The 18320-nt window shown below is 39.8% G+C and overlaps 1 protein-coding gene across 2 annotated transcripts in view; it reads left to right on the top strand.

Annotated features, from left to right (window-relative positions):
* Positions 1 to 18320, top strand: part of SLC7A2 (solute carrier family 7 member 2) — a 66816-nt gene that overhangs the window by 44274 nt on the left and 4222 nt on the right. Inside the window, exons 4-11 of one of the 2 annotated variants that reach the window (XM_069573325.1) lie at positions 2033 to 2198; positions 3362 to 3495; positions 5335 to 5557; positions 7730 to 7866; positions 10839 to 10941; positions 13328 to 13533; positions 14705 to 14871; positions 15836 to 15944. In XM_069573325.1, coding sequence (XP_069429426.1) covers positions 2033 to 2198; positions 3362 to 3495; positions 5335 to 5557; positions 7730 to 7866; positions 10839 to 10941; positions 13328 to 13533; positions 14705 to 14871; positions 15836 to 15944 — 1245 coding nt within the window. Of the gene's footprint in view, positions 1 to 2032; positions 2199 to 3361; positions 3496 to 5334; positions 5558 to 7333; positions 7474 to 7729; positions 7867 to 10838; positions 10942 to 13327; positions 13534 to 14704; positions 14872 to 15835; positions 15945 to 18320 lie in introns of both variants that reach the window. The other variant, XM_069573326.1, reaches the window with a different exon arrangement.

Raw genomic sequence — 18320 nt, 5'->3', positions numbered from 1 at the left:
TTTGCTTATTTGACATGGGTGATATACATACAAGTAAATATGTGATTATAAGCCTTTCATCACACTTATTGCCCCAACAGTAAAAAGTAAACTTTCTTTGATCCATAATTCATACCTTATACAGGATGGATTAAAAATATTAATAAGATAGATATAATCATGGAAGGACTGGAAGGAAGCAAAGGTGGATGTTTTGGGGTTAACATTAATCTTCCTAGAGGTAGAAACTGAAGAGGAAAAATTTATATTATAAAACTTTCTTACATGTGTTATCAACACCAAGGTTAAAATTAAAATTAGTACGTGATAATTGGGTAGACCACAAGCAGTGTCTGCCATGAAAACTGCATCTTCTCCTTAACAGAGTAAAATAAAACTCAGCAAAACCTTTGTCATTCTTTTATTGGAGAAATAGGCTAGCCCATATTTCAAATTAACCACATTATTTTAATATTTGTAATTTGGGAGATACAAAATTGTAGAAATTTAGAACTAGAAGGGAACTTAAAAGTTATTTAAGTGCACAATTCAGTTGACTACTGTGGTAAGTGGAGTCCAGCAGGTTATAATCTACTCCACATTGCTCGGCTTTGTAATTATGGAGCCAGCCCTGCCTGTTGATTTCCTCTTCAAGGCAGGAACTGCCCATGTGTTTGCCCCTAGTGTGCTTGAATCTAGATATTAAAGGGCAATATTATAATGGTCTTTTTTCCCCCAAAAAAAGTATATGATAAATTGGGAAAACATTCTGTATACATGTACAGTCAGAGAGCTTATAGCATTATTGTATAAATAAGCTTTATAAATCATTATGAATAAGAATAACCTAATGGTAAAAAATGGACAATTTCAACTGGCCAAACTTTCTGGAAACTGTTCTGACAGTATGAACCAAAAGTCTTACATAAAGTGTATACCATTGATATGGTGCTACCTTGTAGAAAATTATTGTAAAGAAATAATTAGAAGGTGTTAAAAGATATTTATAAAAGGATGATTAGGTCAGTACTATTTATAGTGGTAAGAAACTAACAATGACCTGTTTGTAAAGATAGGAGTAAAGTATAGTGTATCCATAGAGTAGAAGAGTATGTGGCTGTTAAAATTATATATTTGTTGACATGGAAATGTGTGCGTGTGTGTGTGTGCAAAATTCTGAAGAGATTACACTTGATCTTTATTGTCTTTCTTTTTTCCTGTGTTTTCGAGTTACTTGAGTCAGAAATTGATTGCCTTTACAATCAAAATATAAAAATAAAGCTATTAAAGTGAGAATTGATTTAATAAAATCTTTGAAATGACAATTGAAGAATTACTTTGTTTAATGTATTCAGTAAGTATGAGGCAGAAAATATGATTGAAAGAAAGAAAAGAGAAAGAAAATTTTCTTTCAAAATTTTGCAGCCATTAACCTTGAAATTGCTTTTTAAGAATAGCATTTCATTAAAAGTAAGTTACTTTACCTCCACCTGGCCCTGCCCACCTGTGAACGATTCCTGAAGTCACTAGTGCATCCCCTGTCTGAAACGCTAGGGCTTCCCTGGTGGCGCTAGTGGTAAAGAACCCACCTGTCAATACAGGAGACATAAGAGAGGTGGGTTCAGTCCCTGGGTTGGGAAGATCCCCTGGAGAACCGCATGGCAACCCACTCCAGTAATCTTGCCTGGAGAATCCCATGGACAAAGAAGGCTGGCAGGCTACAGTCCGTGGGGTCACAAAGAGTCGAATACGAATGAGGTGACTTAGCATGCTCCTCTACCCACCCATTGGTATTAATAGCCACTTCCTAAATTTATTCAGTTATTGGAGAGTGTGAAATCTCCTGGCTATGAGCACAGTCTGCATTCTGAAATCTTTAGTTCTGCATATACTTAGAAGTGACTGAGTAAAAACTCTCCATAGAAAGGGACAATGTCAGTTAAATGTATGAATCCTGCTTAAATAATATCCTAAAGCCTGTAACTGTCTCAAACTGCTGTAGCCTTTTCCTAAAGGTGAGGTAAAAATTAAAGCACCCTTGATTTTTCCATAGGTCTTTTATCTTTCGGAGTGAAAGAGTCTGCTTGGGTGAATAAAGTCTTCACAGCTGTCAATATCCTGGTGCTTCTCTTTGTTATGGTTGCTGGATTTGTGAAAGGAAATGTGGCAAACTGGAAGATTAGTGAAGACTTTCTCAAAAATATATCTGCAAGTGCCAGGTAAAATACTTGGGTTTTTTCCCTCCTATTTCGAGTTTTTTTTTTTTTTTAATTTTGCCTGCTTTTGTCTTATGTTACATTTTCCTCTAGAACAACAGTTCTCAAACTCTTTGTTTCCGAGAACTTTGTGAAGGTCTGTTCTATTTCAAGACTGTTTTCCCCAAAGCACGAGTGTATAGGTACGTTCACCACTGAGCAGCTGTTTGAAGCTGTGAAGCTGCTGATTCTTAACTTCAGGTTTGGCTTTGGGTTTAAGGGAAGAAATGAGAGATCTTAACCACTGAAAGAATGTTTTCTCCCCACCCCCCCCCCCCCGAAAGGTTTGTCACTTCTGAATAACAATGAGCATTTTGGATCGTGCATCCTTTTGTTTTTCCCTTTGGGGACACCATTTGATTCCACTGCATTCTTTCAACCTTGTAGTAATTTTCATGCCTGATTTTTTTTTTTGAGGATGTTATTGATTGCATAAGCAGAATTGTCTATACATTTCACTTTAAAGTTGATCTCAAAAATTAATTTTCAAATGAAAGTTTTCATCCTAAGATTTAAGTATAGTATTCCTATGTGTAAATAAGATTACAGTAGTATCTATTACATGAAGTGATGCACTTGTATATGTTTTTATTTACCTATGTTGTTTGTAGCCATCTACTGAGGCAAAAATTTAGTTTCTTATGGTTTTATACAATTTTTAACATGTAATAAAACTTCAGTATTATTTACCAAGATTAGAGAATTTTATTTCACTTTGTCACATATCTTATAGTAAACTTTTCAAGTGTTCAGTCTGCTCCACTGTCCACGAGAAGCGAAAGTCTCTTGCCTTTATTTCAGACCATGGGCCATACATAGGTGGGATCTCTGTTCTCAGAATCCTGCCTGGCTGTAAGTTCAAGCCAGAGTGGATGTGAGCCTCCTGCTCATACTATTGATCAGCCTCCAGTTGAGAGCTGGCAGCTGGTGAAGGAGCCATTGTTGGGAACACCATCACATCCTCTAGGACTGGGTGAAAAAAAATCAGGGTTTGCTTTTAGTTTTGTACACATTAGCTTCCAAGAGATGATGCGCTCAGTAACCTTCCAAGAATGGAGTTTGAGACAGATCTCTTGAATAAGCAGTTTTCTAGGAAAATGACATTCCATTGTGCTTCTTCTCCTCAGGGACCCACCTTCTGAAAATGGAACAAGCGTCTATGGGGCTGGTGGCTTTATGCCTTATGGCTTTGCAGGAACTTTGGCTGGGGCTGCAACCTGCTTTTATGCCTTTGTGGGATTTGACTGCATTGCAACAACTGGTAAGAGCAGAGTCTTGGCTCTGTGTAGAAGGCAAGAGTGTTCCTTGAACGACATGAGTACCCATGGATGACAACAGAAGGTCAAGGGAAGAGAGTGGAACTGGGGTAATAAGGGCTTGTTCCAGACCCAGAAGTGGCCCCTGATGTATGAAAAGAAACTTAGTGAAACTCTCTGAGCTTGTTTCCATATTAGTAAAAATCAAGAGAGCAGAATCTACCCCTCAGATATAATGAAGGTTATCTAAGATATAGTATGGGTGTCCCAAGTGGCTCAGTGGTAAAGAATCCACCTGCCAAGCAGGAGACATGGGTTTGATACCTGGATCAGTAAGATCCCTTGGAGAAGGAACTGGCAACCCACTCTAGTATTCTTGCCTGGGAAATCTCATGGACAGAGGAGCCTGGTGGGCTACAGTCCATGGGGTCCCTAAGATTCAGACACACCTGAGCGACTAAACACCAACAACAAAATATAATGTATTATGAAAAATAGTGTGCAAGCTGTCAGCCACTTTATAAATGTTGTTTGTAATCAGTACCTTTAATCTTTGGTGTGGAAGTGCTATCACAATGAGTAACAAATGATGATGATGCTCTTAAATTGTTTCTTCTCTAATAGGGAAAAATATATTGTGATCGTTCTTTTTCTCTTTATCCAGTACAAAAAGTAATCATGTTACAGTCACTCCCTAGTGCTTCCTCCGGGTTCACAGTATTGCAGGGCCTTATAATTGACCATATTTTGGGTATTTCAAATGCCAACTCTTATTCGAAAGATCTCCAAAGTACTATTTGTTTTTGAAACTGAAATTTAAATCAATGCACTGAGTAGAAGAAATTTGTCTCCATATATATGGGAGCCTTCATAATTAAGGGCCTGCAGAATGCCATGTTTAATCTCCATGGATGAATCATTTTCCAAATGGATTAATACTACTTTTCTATCTCTAAACATTTTGTGGTGATGGAATAGCATTCTTTCTGGAAGCAGGAAACTGACTTGCAGGATATCTTGCTTTCCCTTCTTGCCTCTGGGCTTTGATCTTTTTATGACAGCGTAGGACCCTGAAGAAGAGAGAGAACTTCATGTAGCATACATGGAACAAGCTGAGAAAACAGAAAGGATAGAAGCTGAGTAGAATTACTATGAAGCAGAAGAAGAATTCATGTTTTACCTATTCATGTTTATTTTTTAATCTTTATTTTGGATTGAAGTATAGCTGATTAATAAAGTTGTGATTAAAAAAAAAAAACAACATTGTGATAATTTCAGGTGCACAGCAAAGGGACTTAGCCATACATATCCACATACGCATTCTCCCCACACTCTCCTCCCACCCAGGCTGCCACATAACACTGAGCAGCGTTCTCTGTGGTATGCAGTGTGTCCCTGTTGGTTATCCATTTTAAATATAGCAGTGTGCACATGTCCATCCCAAGCGCCCTAACTGTCCCTTCCCCTGACTCTTCTCCCCTGGCAACCATAAGTTTTTTCTCTAAGCCTGTAAGTCTGTTTGGGGTTTTGTGAATAAATGAGTTCATTTGTAACATTTCTCTTTGGATTCTGTATATAAGGGATGTCATATGTTATCTCTCCTTCTCTGATTTACTTCACTCAGTATGAAAATCTCTAGGTCCATCCATGTTACTACAAGTGGCATTATGTCATTGTTTTTAATACTAAGTAATATTCCATTGTATATGTATATCACAACTTTTTATCCATTCCTCTGCTGATGGACATTTAGGTTGCTTCTTTGTCTTGGCTATTGTAAACAGCGCTGCAGTAAACTAGTTGTGTTTTATTAAATGTGCAAGATTTTATTTATGTCTCCTTAGGTGAGGAAGTCCGGAATCCTCAGAAAGCTATTCCTATTGGAATTGTGACTTCTCTGCTGGTTTGCTTTATGGCCTATTTTGGGGTCTCAGCAGCTTTAACACTGATGATGCCATATTACCTCCTGGATGAGAAAAGCCCGCTTCCTGTGGCCTTCGAGTACGTTGGATGGGGGCCAGCCAAATACGTCGTTGCAGCGGGCTCCCTCTGCGCTTTGTCAACAAGGTACATTGCATTGTCTTTGCGGCAGGGCTGCGTGGGTTACTGCAGAAGTAGTTGGTGTTCACAGAATTGCTTTTGTATGTTTTACAAACAATCCTAATAGAAACATATCATACAACTATATTCTCTGAATTGGTCACCCAGAATTGCTGTATGGAAATCTTAAGTGATAAAATCTTTTCCCCCTGAGCTGTTACAAGTCACTGTTTCAAGATAATGATGGTCCAAGCTTCTGAGGATCTATATGGCATTTATGCGCATTTATGTATCTCATACATATTTGCATATGTGTGTATTGTAAAGCTTATTGGTGAAACTTGACGGTACTTATACTGGTATGTTTCCCTGCTGGCATTGGTGTTACTTGCAGTGCTACAGGCAACTGAGACCTTACGTGCAGACTTGACATTTTTTGCTGTTTTTTTTAAATAGTGTAAGTCTGTGTGAGTGTAAACTATATGCTGTGGCATTGTTAAGTCTAAGGTGCTTTTCATTATGAAACACTGAAGCTTTTTGTCTTAGCACTGATCAGAGTGAACCTGATCTAGAAATAAAAATTACTGTTTTCAAGTTAATAGTGGAGATTTGTATACATCTGTGTGATAAGAATAGTTGAATCTCAAGTATTCAGAGTTTCCCCAGCCGCTTATTTTAATATTTTATAATTCATTTCTCAAGTTTCCTGAGCTGCTCACATTTTAATTTAACGTGATCATATTTCACTTGAGTGCTGTACTGGAGAGCACTGTTACAAGAGAAAATTAATCTCTGCTTGATTACCAATTTTTTGAAGTGAAATTTTTCTAAAAGTCTGAAATTTTAAAAATAAATCTTTCTGTATAATTCATCAGCCTAGCTCTTTTATCCCCCCTCAAAGCCCTTGTTGTTTTTTTGTATTCAAGATAGTATTAAGCAGCAATTACAAATTACCTCTCGGATCCTCAGCCATCTGATAATATTAAGGTTTATTCTGAATAGTTTTAAAAATCTGAACTGTAAAGATACTTTGTACCATAGTTTTAGAAGAGAGACAGGCAAAGATTTATTTGTGGCCAAGCTCAACCACGCTTTATTGAAAGAAAGATAAAGGAGATGGAGTTTAAAAAATATATTTTACTTATTTTCTCTTAAATTGTAAATTTTTTTACAACTTAATCATGTATAGAATAATGCAGTCAGTAAGCACACAAGTAATTCAAAACAGCTAAAGCAAAATCATTTTCTTAAACTTCACTCTTACTAATGTTTAATTCAGGCTACTTCTATGTACTAAATGTACAGTGAGTTCATCTTTTTTCCTTTTTCTATCTTGATTATCTTATGCTGAGAATTATTTCAAATTTGATCAAAAAATAATGGTAAAATGTATGTAAAAATGGGTAATTATTGAATAAATGAAGTGACTAGATAGTATAAAATCAAATTACTATATTTTCTGTAATTATATATCAATTTATAAATATTCTAAGTTAAAAATGTCTTAATGACATTATTTTTTTTTTAAGTCTTAATTACTTAGTTTTAATTCAGTAGTAATCATGCGCCGGCACAAATTCTTTGCAGCATTGTTTTTAGTCTGATAATTGTGCTGAGCAGATTATCTCTGAGAGTATAATGAATTGCACCGTGGTTAATATTTTTAAATACCCAATCATATTACATTTAAAGAATAACAAATAGCTGTGATGCTGAGTTTTATACAGTGACTTAATTACAGCTCTGTGATGTAATCTTGCATGAATGTGTTTGCCATACTGCATGTGTTTGCTTTTTATTCAGTCTTCTTGGATCCATTTTCCCAATGCCTCGTGTAATCTATGCTATGGCGGAGGATGGGTTGCTTTTCAAATGTCTAGCTCAAATCAATTCCAAAACGAAGACTCCAATAATTGCTACTTTATCATCTGGTGCAGTGGCAGGTGAGAGAGAGTTGACTTTTATTAAGTAAAGGGGGATCTTTTTTCATCAAGGATTCTGGGGAAAAAATGGAAAATTAGGTGGTTTTCTGTTTTGACATGTATAAATATCAATAACTTTTCTGTGAATGTTTCCTATTTTGAACCTCTTTTTGGTATAGGTTCTGTACTTTAGTGTGTCCAGTCTTTACCCGTATAGACTCATCTAGACTAATACTTGTAATAACTCACTTGTGGATTATGGATTTTTCTGTTCTAGTCTTCTGGGTTCCATGTTTCCTTTACCCCGAATTCTGTTTGCCATGGCCCGGGATGGTTTACTGTTTAGATTTCTTGCCAGAGTGAGTAAGAGGCAGTCACCAGTAGCTGCCACACTGACTGCAGGGGTCATTTCTGGTAAGCTTTACAAACAGGATTCTTCAACATTAGACTTGAGCATTTTATGCGCTTCATGGACTTATAAAGCGGATCTGCTTGCTGTGCATGTAAGTTGAAAACAAAATCACTGATAAATGAGGGAATGAACATTGGGATCATATCTGCAAATGGTGGTGGCGGTGGTCTACTGAAATTCGTAACTGACCCTTTGCGATTTGTTACCGTTTTGTTACCTTAACCTTTGGCACTTCTAACAAATGTGCAAAGGGTTACAGTGGTTCCTTATCATGTATCAAGTATTCAGTGCTTTTCTGATCTATGAAACAAGCCCATAAAATTGTATTATCAACACAAAAAATGTTAATTAAAGAATGATTACTTAATCCTTGAATTGTTAATTAAAAATAATGATTCAATATTTTGTTTGTTATCCAGGATATAAGTTGAATATTGCTAAATGGTCATAGGATTTTTGAAAATAGCTAAAGTTTACCCATTCTTAATTAAATATAAGAAATATCAAAGATAATTTATACTTGGCCATTGTTGTTACTGCCCTCAGTATGGTGGCTAACCCCACTTCCTGGGCCCATCATAGTTCTCTAAGAATTACTAATACCTATATTATTATAAACCCCAATAGGAATCTATTTTTCCTTTCAAGAGCTTTGATAGTACGTCATGTTTTCAAAAAAAAAACTCCAGATGCCTACCATTTGGCATGTCATAATATCCATCAAAATGCTTTTGTCCAGATTCTGTTCCACATGAAAAGTTTCAGAGAATTTGCAGATTGAGAGAATGGCCTTAAAGGTGCTGTTATATGGAGCAAGAGAAGGGCTTTAGCAAGCTTTAAAATGGTAAACACTCCTAGTAGTATAAATTCAGACCAAAGATGATAATTTTGTTGAGGCTCTGAATTGTTGGGAAATTAGATTACAGAATACTAATGCTTAATTATGTATGAAATAGGATTCTTTCAGAATCTAAGTATTTTCCTAAACAACTTCACTTTATAAAATGTTTTCTAATAAACTTGGCCCTTTATTAAGATGTATGGTGGGGGCTCAAAACACTTATTTTCTCAGTGCTTAGGATTTCTGCCCCCATAAAATGAAGTTTTCACTAGATGTTGTAAGGCCCACTTTATGATTAAGCAGTGCATTATGATATTAATGAAAGTTCATAAATCTTGACAAAAGATAACATTTTATTTTCTCCATAAAAGCTTTTATTTTTTCCTATAAAATCTTGCCCGTTAATTCTCTATTATGTATTCAGAATTTTTAAAAATTTACCCTTCTTCCTTTAGGAAGAATTTAATTTAATAGCATAATAAGATATTGAAATTAATAATTAAAAGAAGATAATTATAGCATTTTTAATGTACTAAAACATTACATTTTTGCTATTTTGTAGTCTCACTTCTTGCTTGTTTTTAACTTAGAGAGCTTGTATGGATAATTTATCATTTTCTTCTGTTTTGACTTCCTAAAACAGGTTGTCTTTGATTCTTACAGGACATTAAAATTGTAATCTAATGTGTAGCTATACTAGCAATGGAAATTGTTCAAAATAAGGCATGGGATGTATTTAAAGAAACAATATGGGACTTCCCTGGCAGTCCAGTGGTTCAGACTTTGTCTTCCAATCAGGGAGTGTGGGCTTGATCCCCAGTCAAGGAGCTGAGATGCCACATACCTCGGGGCTGAAACACCAAAACATAAAGTGGAAACAATATTGTAACACATTCAATAAAGACTTTTTAAATGGGCCACATAAAATCTAAAAACAAAAAAAAGGAAAAAATACTATTTTAGAAGGGCCACAGGCATATTGGTGTAGCTGGAGCCTTCTTCTTCCTGCAGTGCAGGAGACCTGGGTTGGATCTCTGGGCTGGAGATCCCTGGAGAAGGGCATGGCAACCCACTCCAGTATTCTTGCCTGGAGAATCCCATGGACAGAGGAGCCTGTTGGGCTACAGTCCATGGGGTCCAAAGAGTCAGACACGACTGAACGACTAACACACACACACACACCACTTCTACCCAGTGGTTGTAATCTTGCTAAGTTAACCTGTCTGTTAAAAAAGAGTAATGATCCTATTAGGTTAAACCATGTGAAACTGCTGGGGTTTTATTAAAAAACAGTCAAATGTTGATCAATAAAGCTGAACCTAAATGATTGCCCCCATCTCATAGGACTATTGAATTGAAGATAAATTGAGCTCATAAAGATAGAAAGCTTGCTGAGATGTCTGGAGTGCCACATGAGTGGGGTGTGGTATTCCCTACTTATTATGATAAGGACAACTATTTGGTAAATTCCAGTTAATATCATCACTATTTTAATGCTTCACTGGAGAAAAAAATTGCAAGCTGCAAGTTAACTATTCAACTATGTGAAGTATACTTTGCCTCTTAATATTATTAGGGCTTGGAGGTAGCCACAAATAGTTTAAATTTAGTCAGAGTATGTGGTTTTAATCAAGATAGGATTTATATTCTATCTGAAGCATAATTTAATTGGACCTCATCCTGTCTAAGATATAACTCAGAATGCAGATGGAAATTAAAATGATTATGTAACATCTATAATGAAAGCTCTTCCATTTGAATTCTTTTATTATTATTATTTTTTAAGGAGCCTGCCAGTATTTCCTGGCAATGTTTTTCCTTCTGAAATATCAAAGGCGCATATTCCATCATATAGTATTTTCACTCTTTGTCAGGCCAATATTTTTTAAGTAATCAAAGTAGATGTATTTTGTACTTGATAGATCGCTGAGGGGTTTTGAAGTTTTATTAGCAGTGTGTATGACCTGAGGAACATCTTATTAACTATGAGAAATACACTTTCTACGCTTTACTTGACTTATCATTGGCACTAAAACAAAAAAATTTCCCATCACTTATCTCTCTGACTTTGCATCAGCTGTCTGGAATTTTCTCACAGCTCTCTTCTTCACCCCTTTTTCTTTTCCCTAATAGCTGTGATGGCGTTCCTTTTTGACCTGAAGGCCCTCGTGGACATGATGTCCATTGGGACGCTTCTGGCCTACTCTCTGGTTGCAGCCTGTGTTCTCATCCTCAGGTGAGTTGTCCTCCTTGCCAGATGGGTCTGAAGGGTGCGTGTCAGTTGAGGCCCAGGAAAGAAAGACAGTTAGGGCTCACTGGCCTTGTTTTCATGGAGTTAGCTGTCTCACAGAAGTGAGAGGCCATGGGCATACAAACGTGAATACAAAGCATATTTAGCATACTTGGTCCTGAAGCGAATAAATACAATTGGTAATTATCAATAGGTTGGCCTAATTAATCTATGTGAACAACAAATTCTCATAATGTATAGAAACACTTTAGAATACTGTATTTTTAGTCCTAGTGATTCAGCTGCTAAGCTCTTAGGCTAAAGATTTAATCTTTTTGTGTGGCTGAGTCCCTTTGCTGTTCGCCTGAAACTGTCAGAACGTTGTTAACTGGCTGTGCTGGTACTCAGTCACTAAATCGTGTCCAACTCTTTGGGATCCCGTGGACTATAACCCTTCAGATTCTGCTATCCATGGGATATTCCAGGCAAGAATACTGGAGTGGGTTGCCATATCCTCCTCCAGGGACTCTTCCTGACCCACATCTCCTGCATCGACAGGCGGCTTCTTTTACCACTGACCCACCTGGGAAGCCCTAACTGGCTCTGCCCCAATATAATATAGTGATAGTGAAGTCGCTCAGTCATGTGTAACTCTTTGCGACCCCATGGACTGTAGCCTACCAGGCTCCTCCATCCATGGGATTTTCCAGGCAAGAGTACTGGAGTGGGTTGCCATTTTCTTCTCCAGGGGATCTTCCCAACCTGGGTCTCCTGCATTACATGCAGATTCTTTACTGAGCTCCTAGGGAAGCCCCCCAATATAAAATAAAGATTTAATCAATGCAGAGGATGTTCATGGAAAAGGTAGTTTATGATAGTGAAAAAGTTGAACTAAGTGAATATCAATAATATATCAATCAGTTCAGTTGTCTCTCAGTGACAAGGCCAGTGAGCCCAAAACATAAAGTGGAAGCAATATTAGTGAAGTTGCTCAGTCGTGTCCGACTCTTTGCAACCCCACGGACTGCAGCACGCCAGGCTTCCCTATCAATAGTATAATAATTAATAAATAAACAGTAAGGTCCTACTGTATAGCACTGGAAACTATATTCAGTATCCCATAATAAACTGTAATAGAAAAGCATATGAAAAAGGATATATATATATAAACTGAAGCACTTTGCTGTACACCAGAAACTAACACAGCATTATAAATCAACTATACTTCAGTTAAAAAAAATAGAATAGTTACATAAGTACATTTATTCAGGAGACTGTTCTACAGCAAATAAAATTACATTTAATTATATGCAGAGAGATATCAGTTTCTGGATACAAAGCTATATGTAGCATCTGAATTTATTTAACTACCATACATTTGCATACAAAAAATGATTTTTGCAAATATATACACATATTTGCATTTTTAACTGGCTGAAATTGTAATAAAATGCTAACAGGGATTCACACTGAATGTTATTATTTTGATTTTCTTCTGCATGCTTTTGTGTATTTTTTCACAGTGAGCATATTTCTTCTTTAGATGGGGGACAAATATTACTTTTAAATTTAAGCAAAAGCTTCTCAGAAGATCCCACTGGGGAGACCAGGGCAGATGTTGGAAGCTAAAGCAGGCTGTTATCTTGACACCAGCCAAAGAGGAAGAGGATCAGTAATAAAGGAGAATGGGGGGGGAGGTGGCTGATGAGGGAGATGAGACCAGGGAGGGAGGCTGCAGTGAGACTTTCCAATACCAAACTGAAGGCTGCATATTATATTACCCTGTGTGTGTGTGTGCTAAATCGCTTCAGTCATGTCTGACTATTTGCGACCCCATGGACTGTAGCCCGCCAGGCTCCTCTGTCCATGGGATTCTGCAGTCAAGCATACTGGAGTGGACTGCCATGCCCTCCTCCGGGGGATCTTCCTGACCCAGGGATCGAACTTGCGTCTCCTGCAGCTCCTACATTGCAGGTGGACTCTTTACTGCTGAAACACGCGGGAAGCCCATGTTACCCTGTAGCTGATATTTAACCAGGGTTTCTGTTAACAGGGTTGCTGTTTTCATGAACGGCATCTTCTTTGAACATAGATAATTCCAGAGTAATCATTTATCGTCACAGGTGCCACACTTTAAAATGTAACTCTCTTCGGCATCTAATATATATAACTTTCTAATCAAGTGGCTATCAGGAAATTCAGAGTTGCTGCAGGTATTTTGCTGAGCACGTGTGTGACCTGGCTTAGCAACCCTGAGGCTGCAGCCACAAGACGTGTGCGTTTACTGCACCAGCCATGAATGGAAATGTCTCCATTAGAGTTTGAGAGGCTTGTTTTATTTGGACCATGTGTTTGTTTGAGAATAAAGACACACACTTTTACTTGGGAATAGGTACCAGCCTGGCTTATCTTACGAGCAACCCAAGTACTGTTCTGAGAAAGAAGCTCTGGGATCGTGTACCAACAGAACCTCCAAAAGCGAGTCTCAGGACACCATGCTGCCAGGGCAGGGCTTCAGCCTGCGAACCCTCTTCAGCCCCTCGCTTCTGCCCACAAAACAGTCTGCGTCTCTTGTCAGCTTTCTGGTAGGATTCCTGGGTAAGTTCCCTCACTGTATTCCTTATGAAGACCCAGTGGGTGTGTGTGGGTGGAGCAGGTATGATGTGAAAGAGGATGAAAGAATATGTTAGCACTGTGCTCAGTCCTGAAATGTTTACCTAAGGGGTCACTGGCCATTGAGATCTTCCTTATGTTAGCAGGATAAATCGATGGTATATTGGTAATTGAAGAAGAAAGGAAGAAATTCCCTGGGGCAGGGGTCCCCAGCCTCTGGGATCTAATGCCTGATGGTCCGAGGGGGAGCTGATGTAACAATAATAGAGATAAAGTGCACAGTAAACGTAATACACTTGAGTCATCCGCAAACCATTCCTTACCGTCGGTGGAAAAATTGTCTTCCGTGAAACTGGTCTCTGATGCCAGAAAGGTTGGGAGCTGCCGCCCTGAGGTGAGAGTGGCAGAAGTACAAAATTGGCCCCTTTCGTGAGCCGCAGGGGCTCTTCCTGTGCGAAGCAACGTGCACCTGCCCGTGACCGAGCTGGGACCCGGGGAGTGTGGGAGGCCGTACTGCAGACCTGCTTGCTCCCCACAGTTACATGATGAAGTGTATTTTCAGCAGCATTTATTGATGTGCCAGGAACCCCACTGGGTACTCAGGATGTCAGGAAAGATAGTCCTTGCTCTCACTGGACAGCCTCATTGGTGGCAAGCTAAGGGCAGTTCAAGTTTCTCTGAGAGCACATGGGAGGGACCCCTAATTCAGACTCAATGATCAGAGATCGTCTGGGTAGGCAGTGATGCCACTCTCTGAAATAGGAAGAAAAGGTGCAGATCATGTATTATTTGTTTGCATGAACAGTGTTTACAACAGCTGAACATGAACAGACTTGCTTTCCCCGTTGGAAAAAAAGGGCACTAGCCACCCTGGACAACGTTCCATCAGTCCAAGTGATCTCATCTGAGACTGGCAGGAAGGCAGGATGGTAGAGCCCAGAGGGGAGGCTGACTCCTAAGGAGGAGACAGTCACGAGTAAGTGAAGCGGGAATCTTAAGTCACGGAAATCAGGGATTTCTTTCCAAAATAGAAATGAAGAATCTCAGTATTTGGCAGAGTAGATATATAAAGAACTTGATATCAAAATAGACTTTGAATGACAGGGTCTGAGTGAAGGTCACGTGCTGGTTTTTCACGAACATGTCGTCTCTGCAGCATTCCTCATCCTGGGCCTGAGTGTTCTGACCACGCACAGCGTCCACACCATCGCCAGACTGGAAGCGTGGAGCCTGGCTCTCCTGGTGCTGTTTCTCGTTCTCTGTGTTGCCATCGTGCTCATCATCTGGAGGCAGCCCCAGAATCAGCAGAAAGTAGCCTTTATGGTATGTGTCAAGAGGATTCATGATCCTAAATATTATGCATGTTTTCTCGTATACATTAGTTTTAGTGACTTGTTTCTTTTTTCTTTTTTTTTTAAAAGCACTTTTATGATGTTAACCAGTGAACAAGAGTGTCACAGTCCTTTGGGATGTTCCTTTTTGTCTTAAGTGTTCTTTTAAAAAACTTGAGTGTGCTCCTAGTACATTATTCTATACAATAGTAAACAAATTTCTTGTTCAATACTCTAAAGCATCAGAAAAATAACTAGAATATTTTAGAAATTCAGGAAAGTCCCCACACCCAAAGCCCTTCCACTGTGAAGTGAAGTTATTCTGTTCCATTTGAACTAAGAGCAGAATTTAGCTTGAAGAGGGCTTCCTGGAAGAATCCCCCTGAGATCCCAAGAGTAGTCAGAGTTCCAGTGGCATGCCCTCCTGATATCAGAATGAAACCAGGAAACCCTAAACTAATCCCTGAAACCTACTGCATCTTGGTGGTAATGCAGGTGTTAATGGCTGGATAACCCTCTGTAGCTTTGGGCTGCAGTAAACAATGGGAAATACGGGGCTCCTTTAAGTATTCTCTAGACATTGTTGTTTAGTCACTAAATCGTGTCTGACTCTCTTGCAACCCCATGGACTGTAGCCCACTGGGCTTCTCTGTCCATGGAATTCTCTAGGCAAGAATACCGGTTGCCATTCCCTTTTCCAGGGGAATCTTTCCGACCCAGGCATCGAACCCAGGTCTCCCACATTACAGGTGGATTCTTTACCACTGAGCCACCTGGGAAGCCCATTCTCTAGATAAGTAGTTTTTGTTCAAGTTGTTCTTTCTGTGAGCATATAATCTTACTGACTCACTGTGACAGTATCTATGTATGTCAAATTAGTTGCCACCATGTCAAAACAATTTGAGGAATGTGTTTTAAAATTTGAGTATATTTAAGAAGATACTTCCCCTCCTTAGGTTCCATTCTTACCGTTCCTGCCAGCCTTCAGCATCCTGGTGAACATTTACCTGATGGTCCAGTTGAGTGCAGACACCTGGATCCGATTTAGCGTCTGGATGGCACTTGGTGGGTCTTCTCCTGTTTTAACTTTCTGAATGTGGGCTCTCTCTTCCCCATGTCGTATGCCGTTTCAGAGAAATGCATTCAGAGAAACATTGGTTTCCTCCTTTCCCAAGTTTTAGAATACCGAGTGTCTACTTTTCCAGATGTTTTCCAAATACCTTTTTAAAATTCAATTGCTGCACTGACCCTGTAAAACTCCGTAGATCCTATTTTTTCTAACTTCTTGAGTGAGAAAAATGAAGCCCCCCCACCAAAAGTCAAGGGATCTGATTTGCAAATGGCACCTCTAAAATCTGATTACAGAGCCAGTTCCTTCCAGAGCACCATTGAATTTCTGGCAACATTTTGAATGAGCTAATTGCAAGAAATTTCTTTTCCGATACCTAAATGTCTTTTATTAGACCCTTGGGGTAGAATTTGACCTTACATACTGGGAGTGAGCTTACTTACATCTACACTGCATCTGTTGTCATCACGACTTCTGCAGGGTCCTGTGTGAAAGCTGACTTGTAAATTCAGAGTTTAGCTTTGTTGTAACTGGTGGCCTGAGGAGTTTGAGAGTTTGTGCTTTTTGACGGTCGTCCCGTTGGCATAATGAGTCTCACTCACTTGTGTGTGTGTGTGCATGTGTGTGTGTGTGTTTGCTTTGGCTATAAATTAACTTCATTTCAGTATCAAGCCACCAACCCCCTTGAGCCAATGGGAGGTTTAACCTAGTCGGTCTTCCCCTCCCCCACAGCCGCACTAGTTTTGCCCATTTTGGGGGGGGGGGTGGAATCTGACACGGTGCCAAGGAATTGGGGCGGATCAAAGGTTATCCATCCACACAGGTGGCACTGGGGCATTCTGTCCCTGCGGCCGCTCCTGGTAGGCGGCTATGTCTTATCAGGGCCAGGATCCTGATGGGAGCCCCCTGCGACTGGCTGTGCCCTCCAGGATGAACCACAGAGTCATTCCTTCGGGGTCTCGCCACCTCCCCTGGGGCTGCCAGGAAGCCGAGCGCAAACCCCGGGGCACAGGAAGCGGGACTCCCTCCCTTCCTCGGAGCCCAGAAGACTGTACTCTGGCGGAGAGCTTCCCCACGCTCCTCCCTTTCCGCAAACCACTGCCTCTTTCCTCAGCTGTTGCTCCCTGAAGCTCAGTCGTGTGCTTATCCGTGGTGAAGAGTGGGAACTACGGGACCAGACTCCCCGTGTTTCAGTCCTCCCTGCTGTTTGTTAGCCGTGTCGCCGGGGTCACGTTCCACCCCTGCTTCTAAGTGCCTCGGTTTCTTTGTAAAATGGTGACGTCGCTACCTTTATTTGAGGACAGAAATGCTAGCTCACCAAACCTCTAAGGACATGAGAGGAGATAGAATCAGTTCTAACAACTGCACATGCCAAAATACGCATTGGTGGCCTGCTTCCCATTACTTTACATGGGAAAACTATATAATGCATTTCACATCAACCCAAAACTCACAGTCAACTTTTAAAGTTATAGCTAAAACACAGCAAAAATGCCTACATATCCTGTGAGAATACTTAAAACCTTTCCCCTCTGATCCTCAGTCAGTGTGGTTGTTAATGAACAGTTGCTTTGCACATAGTAATTCATCCTCTCCTGATGACAGGAACGTGTGTAAGGCACACCCATGTTCCCTGCTCACACAGGGTGTGTGTGTATGTTGTCACTTTGGTTGTGTCCAACTCTTTGCAACCCCGTGGCCTCTAGCCTGCCAGGCCCCTCTGCCCTTGGGCTTCTCCAGATGAGAATACTGGGGTGGGTTGCCATGCCCTCCTCCAGGGGATCTTCCCAACCCAGGGATCAAACCCCAGGTCTCCAGCATCGCAGACAGATTCTTTACCCACTAAGCCACCTGTGAAGCCCATTCACACAGGACATGTTTTCCAAAATATCTGACTGTGTCTCTAATAATCCAGCACTTGTATTTGGGGAGTATTTGAGACTTCTCCCTATATATCCTTTTGTTTAAAGTATAGTGTTAACTTTTGAGGAGGTAAATATTTTTTACATAAATATTTCAAAAATATTTATTGAGAAGAACATGCATGTTCAGTTCAGTTCAGTCACTCAGTTGTATCCGACTCTTTGCGACCCCACGCACTGCAGCACGCCAGGCCTCCCTGTCCTTCACCAACTCCCGAAACTTGCTCAAACTCATGTCCATTGAGTCAGTGATGCCATCCAACCATCTCATCCTCTGTTGTCCCCTTCTCCTCCCACCCTCAATCTTTCCCAGTATCAGGGTCTTTTCAAATGAGTCAGCTCTTCGCGTCAAGTGACCAAAGTATTGGAGCTTCAGCTTCAACATCAGTCCTTCCAATGAACACCCAGGACTGATCTCCTTTAGGTTGGATCTCCTTGCAGTCCAAGGGA

This window comes from Ovis canadensis, chromosome 26 (genome assembly GCF_042477335.2).
Source record: "Ovis canadensis isolate MfBH-ARS-UI-01 breed Bighorn chromosome 26, ARS-UI_OviCan_v2, whole genome shotgun sequence".
Taxonomy (NCBI): Eukaryota; Metazoa; Chordata; class Mammalia; order Artiodactyla; family Bovidae; genus Ovis; species Ovis canadensis.
The sequence above is the reverse complement of the archived record's forward strand: the minus strand, read 5'-3'. Positions and strand labels throughout refer to the sequence as shown.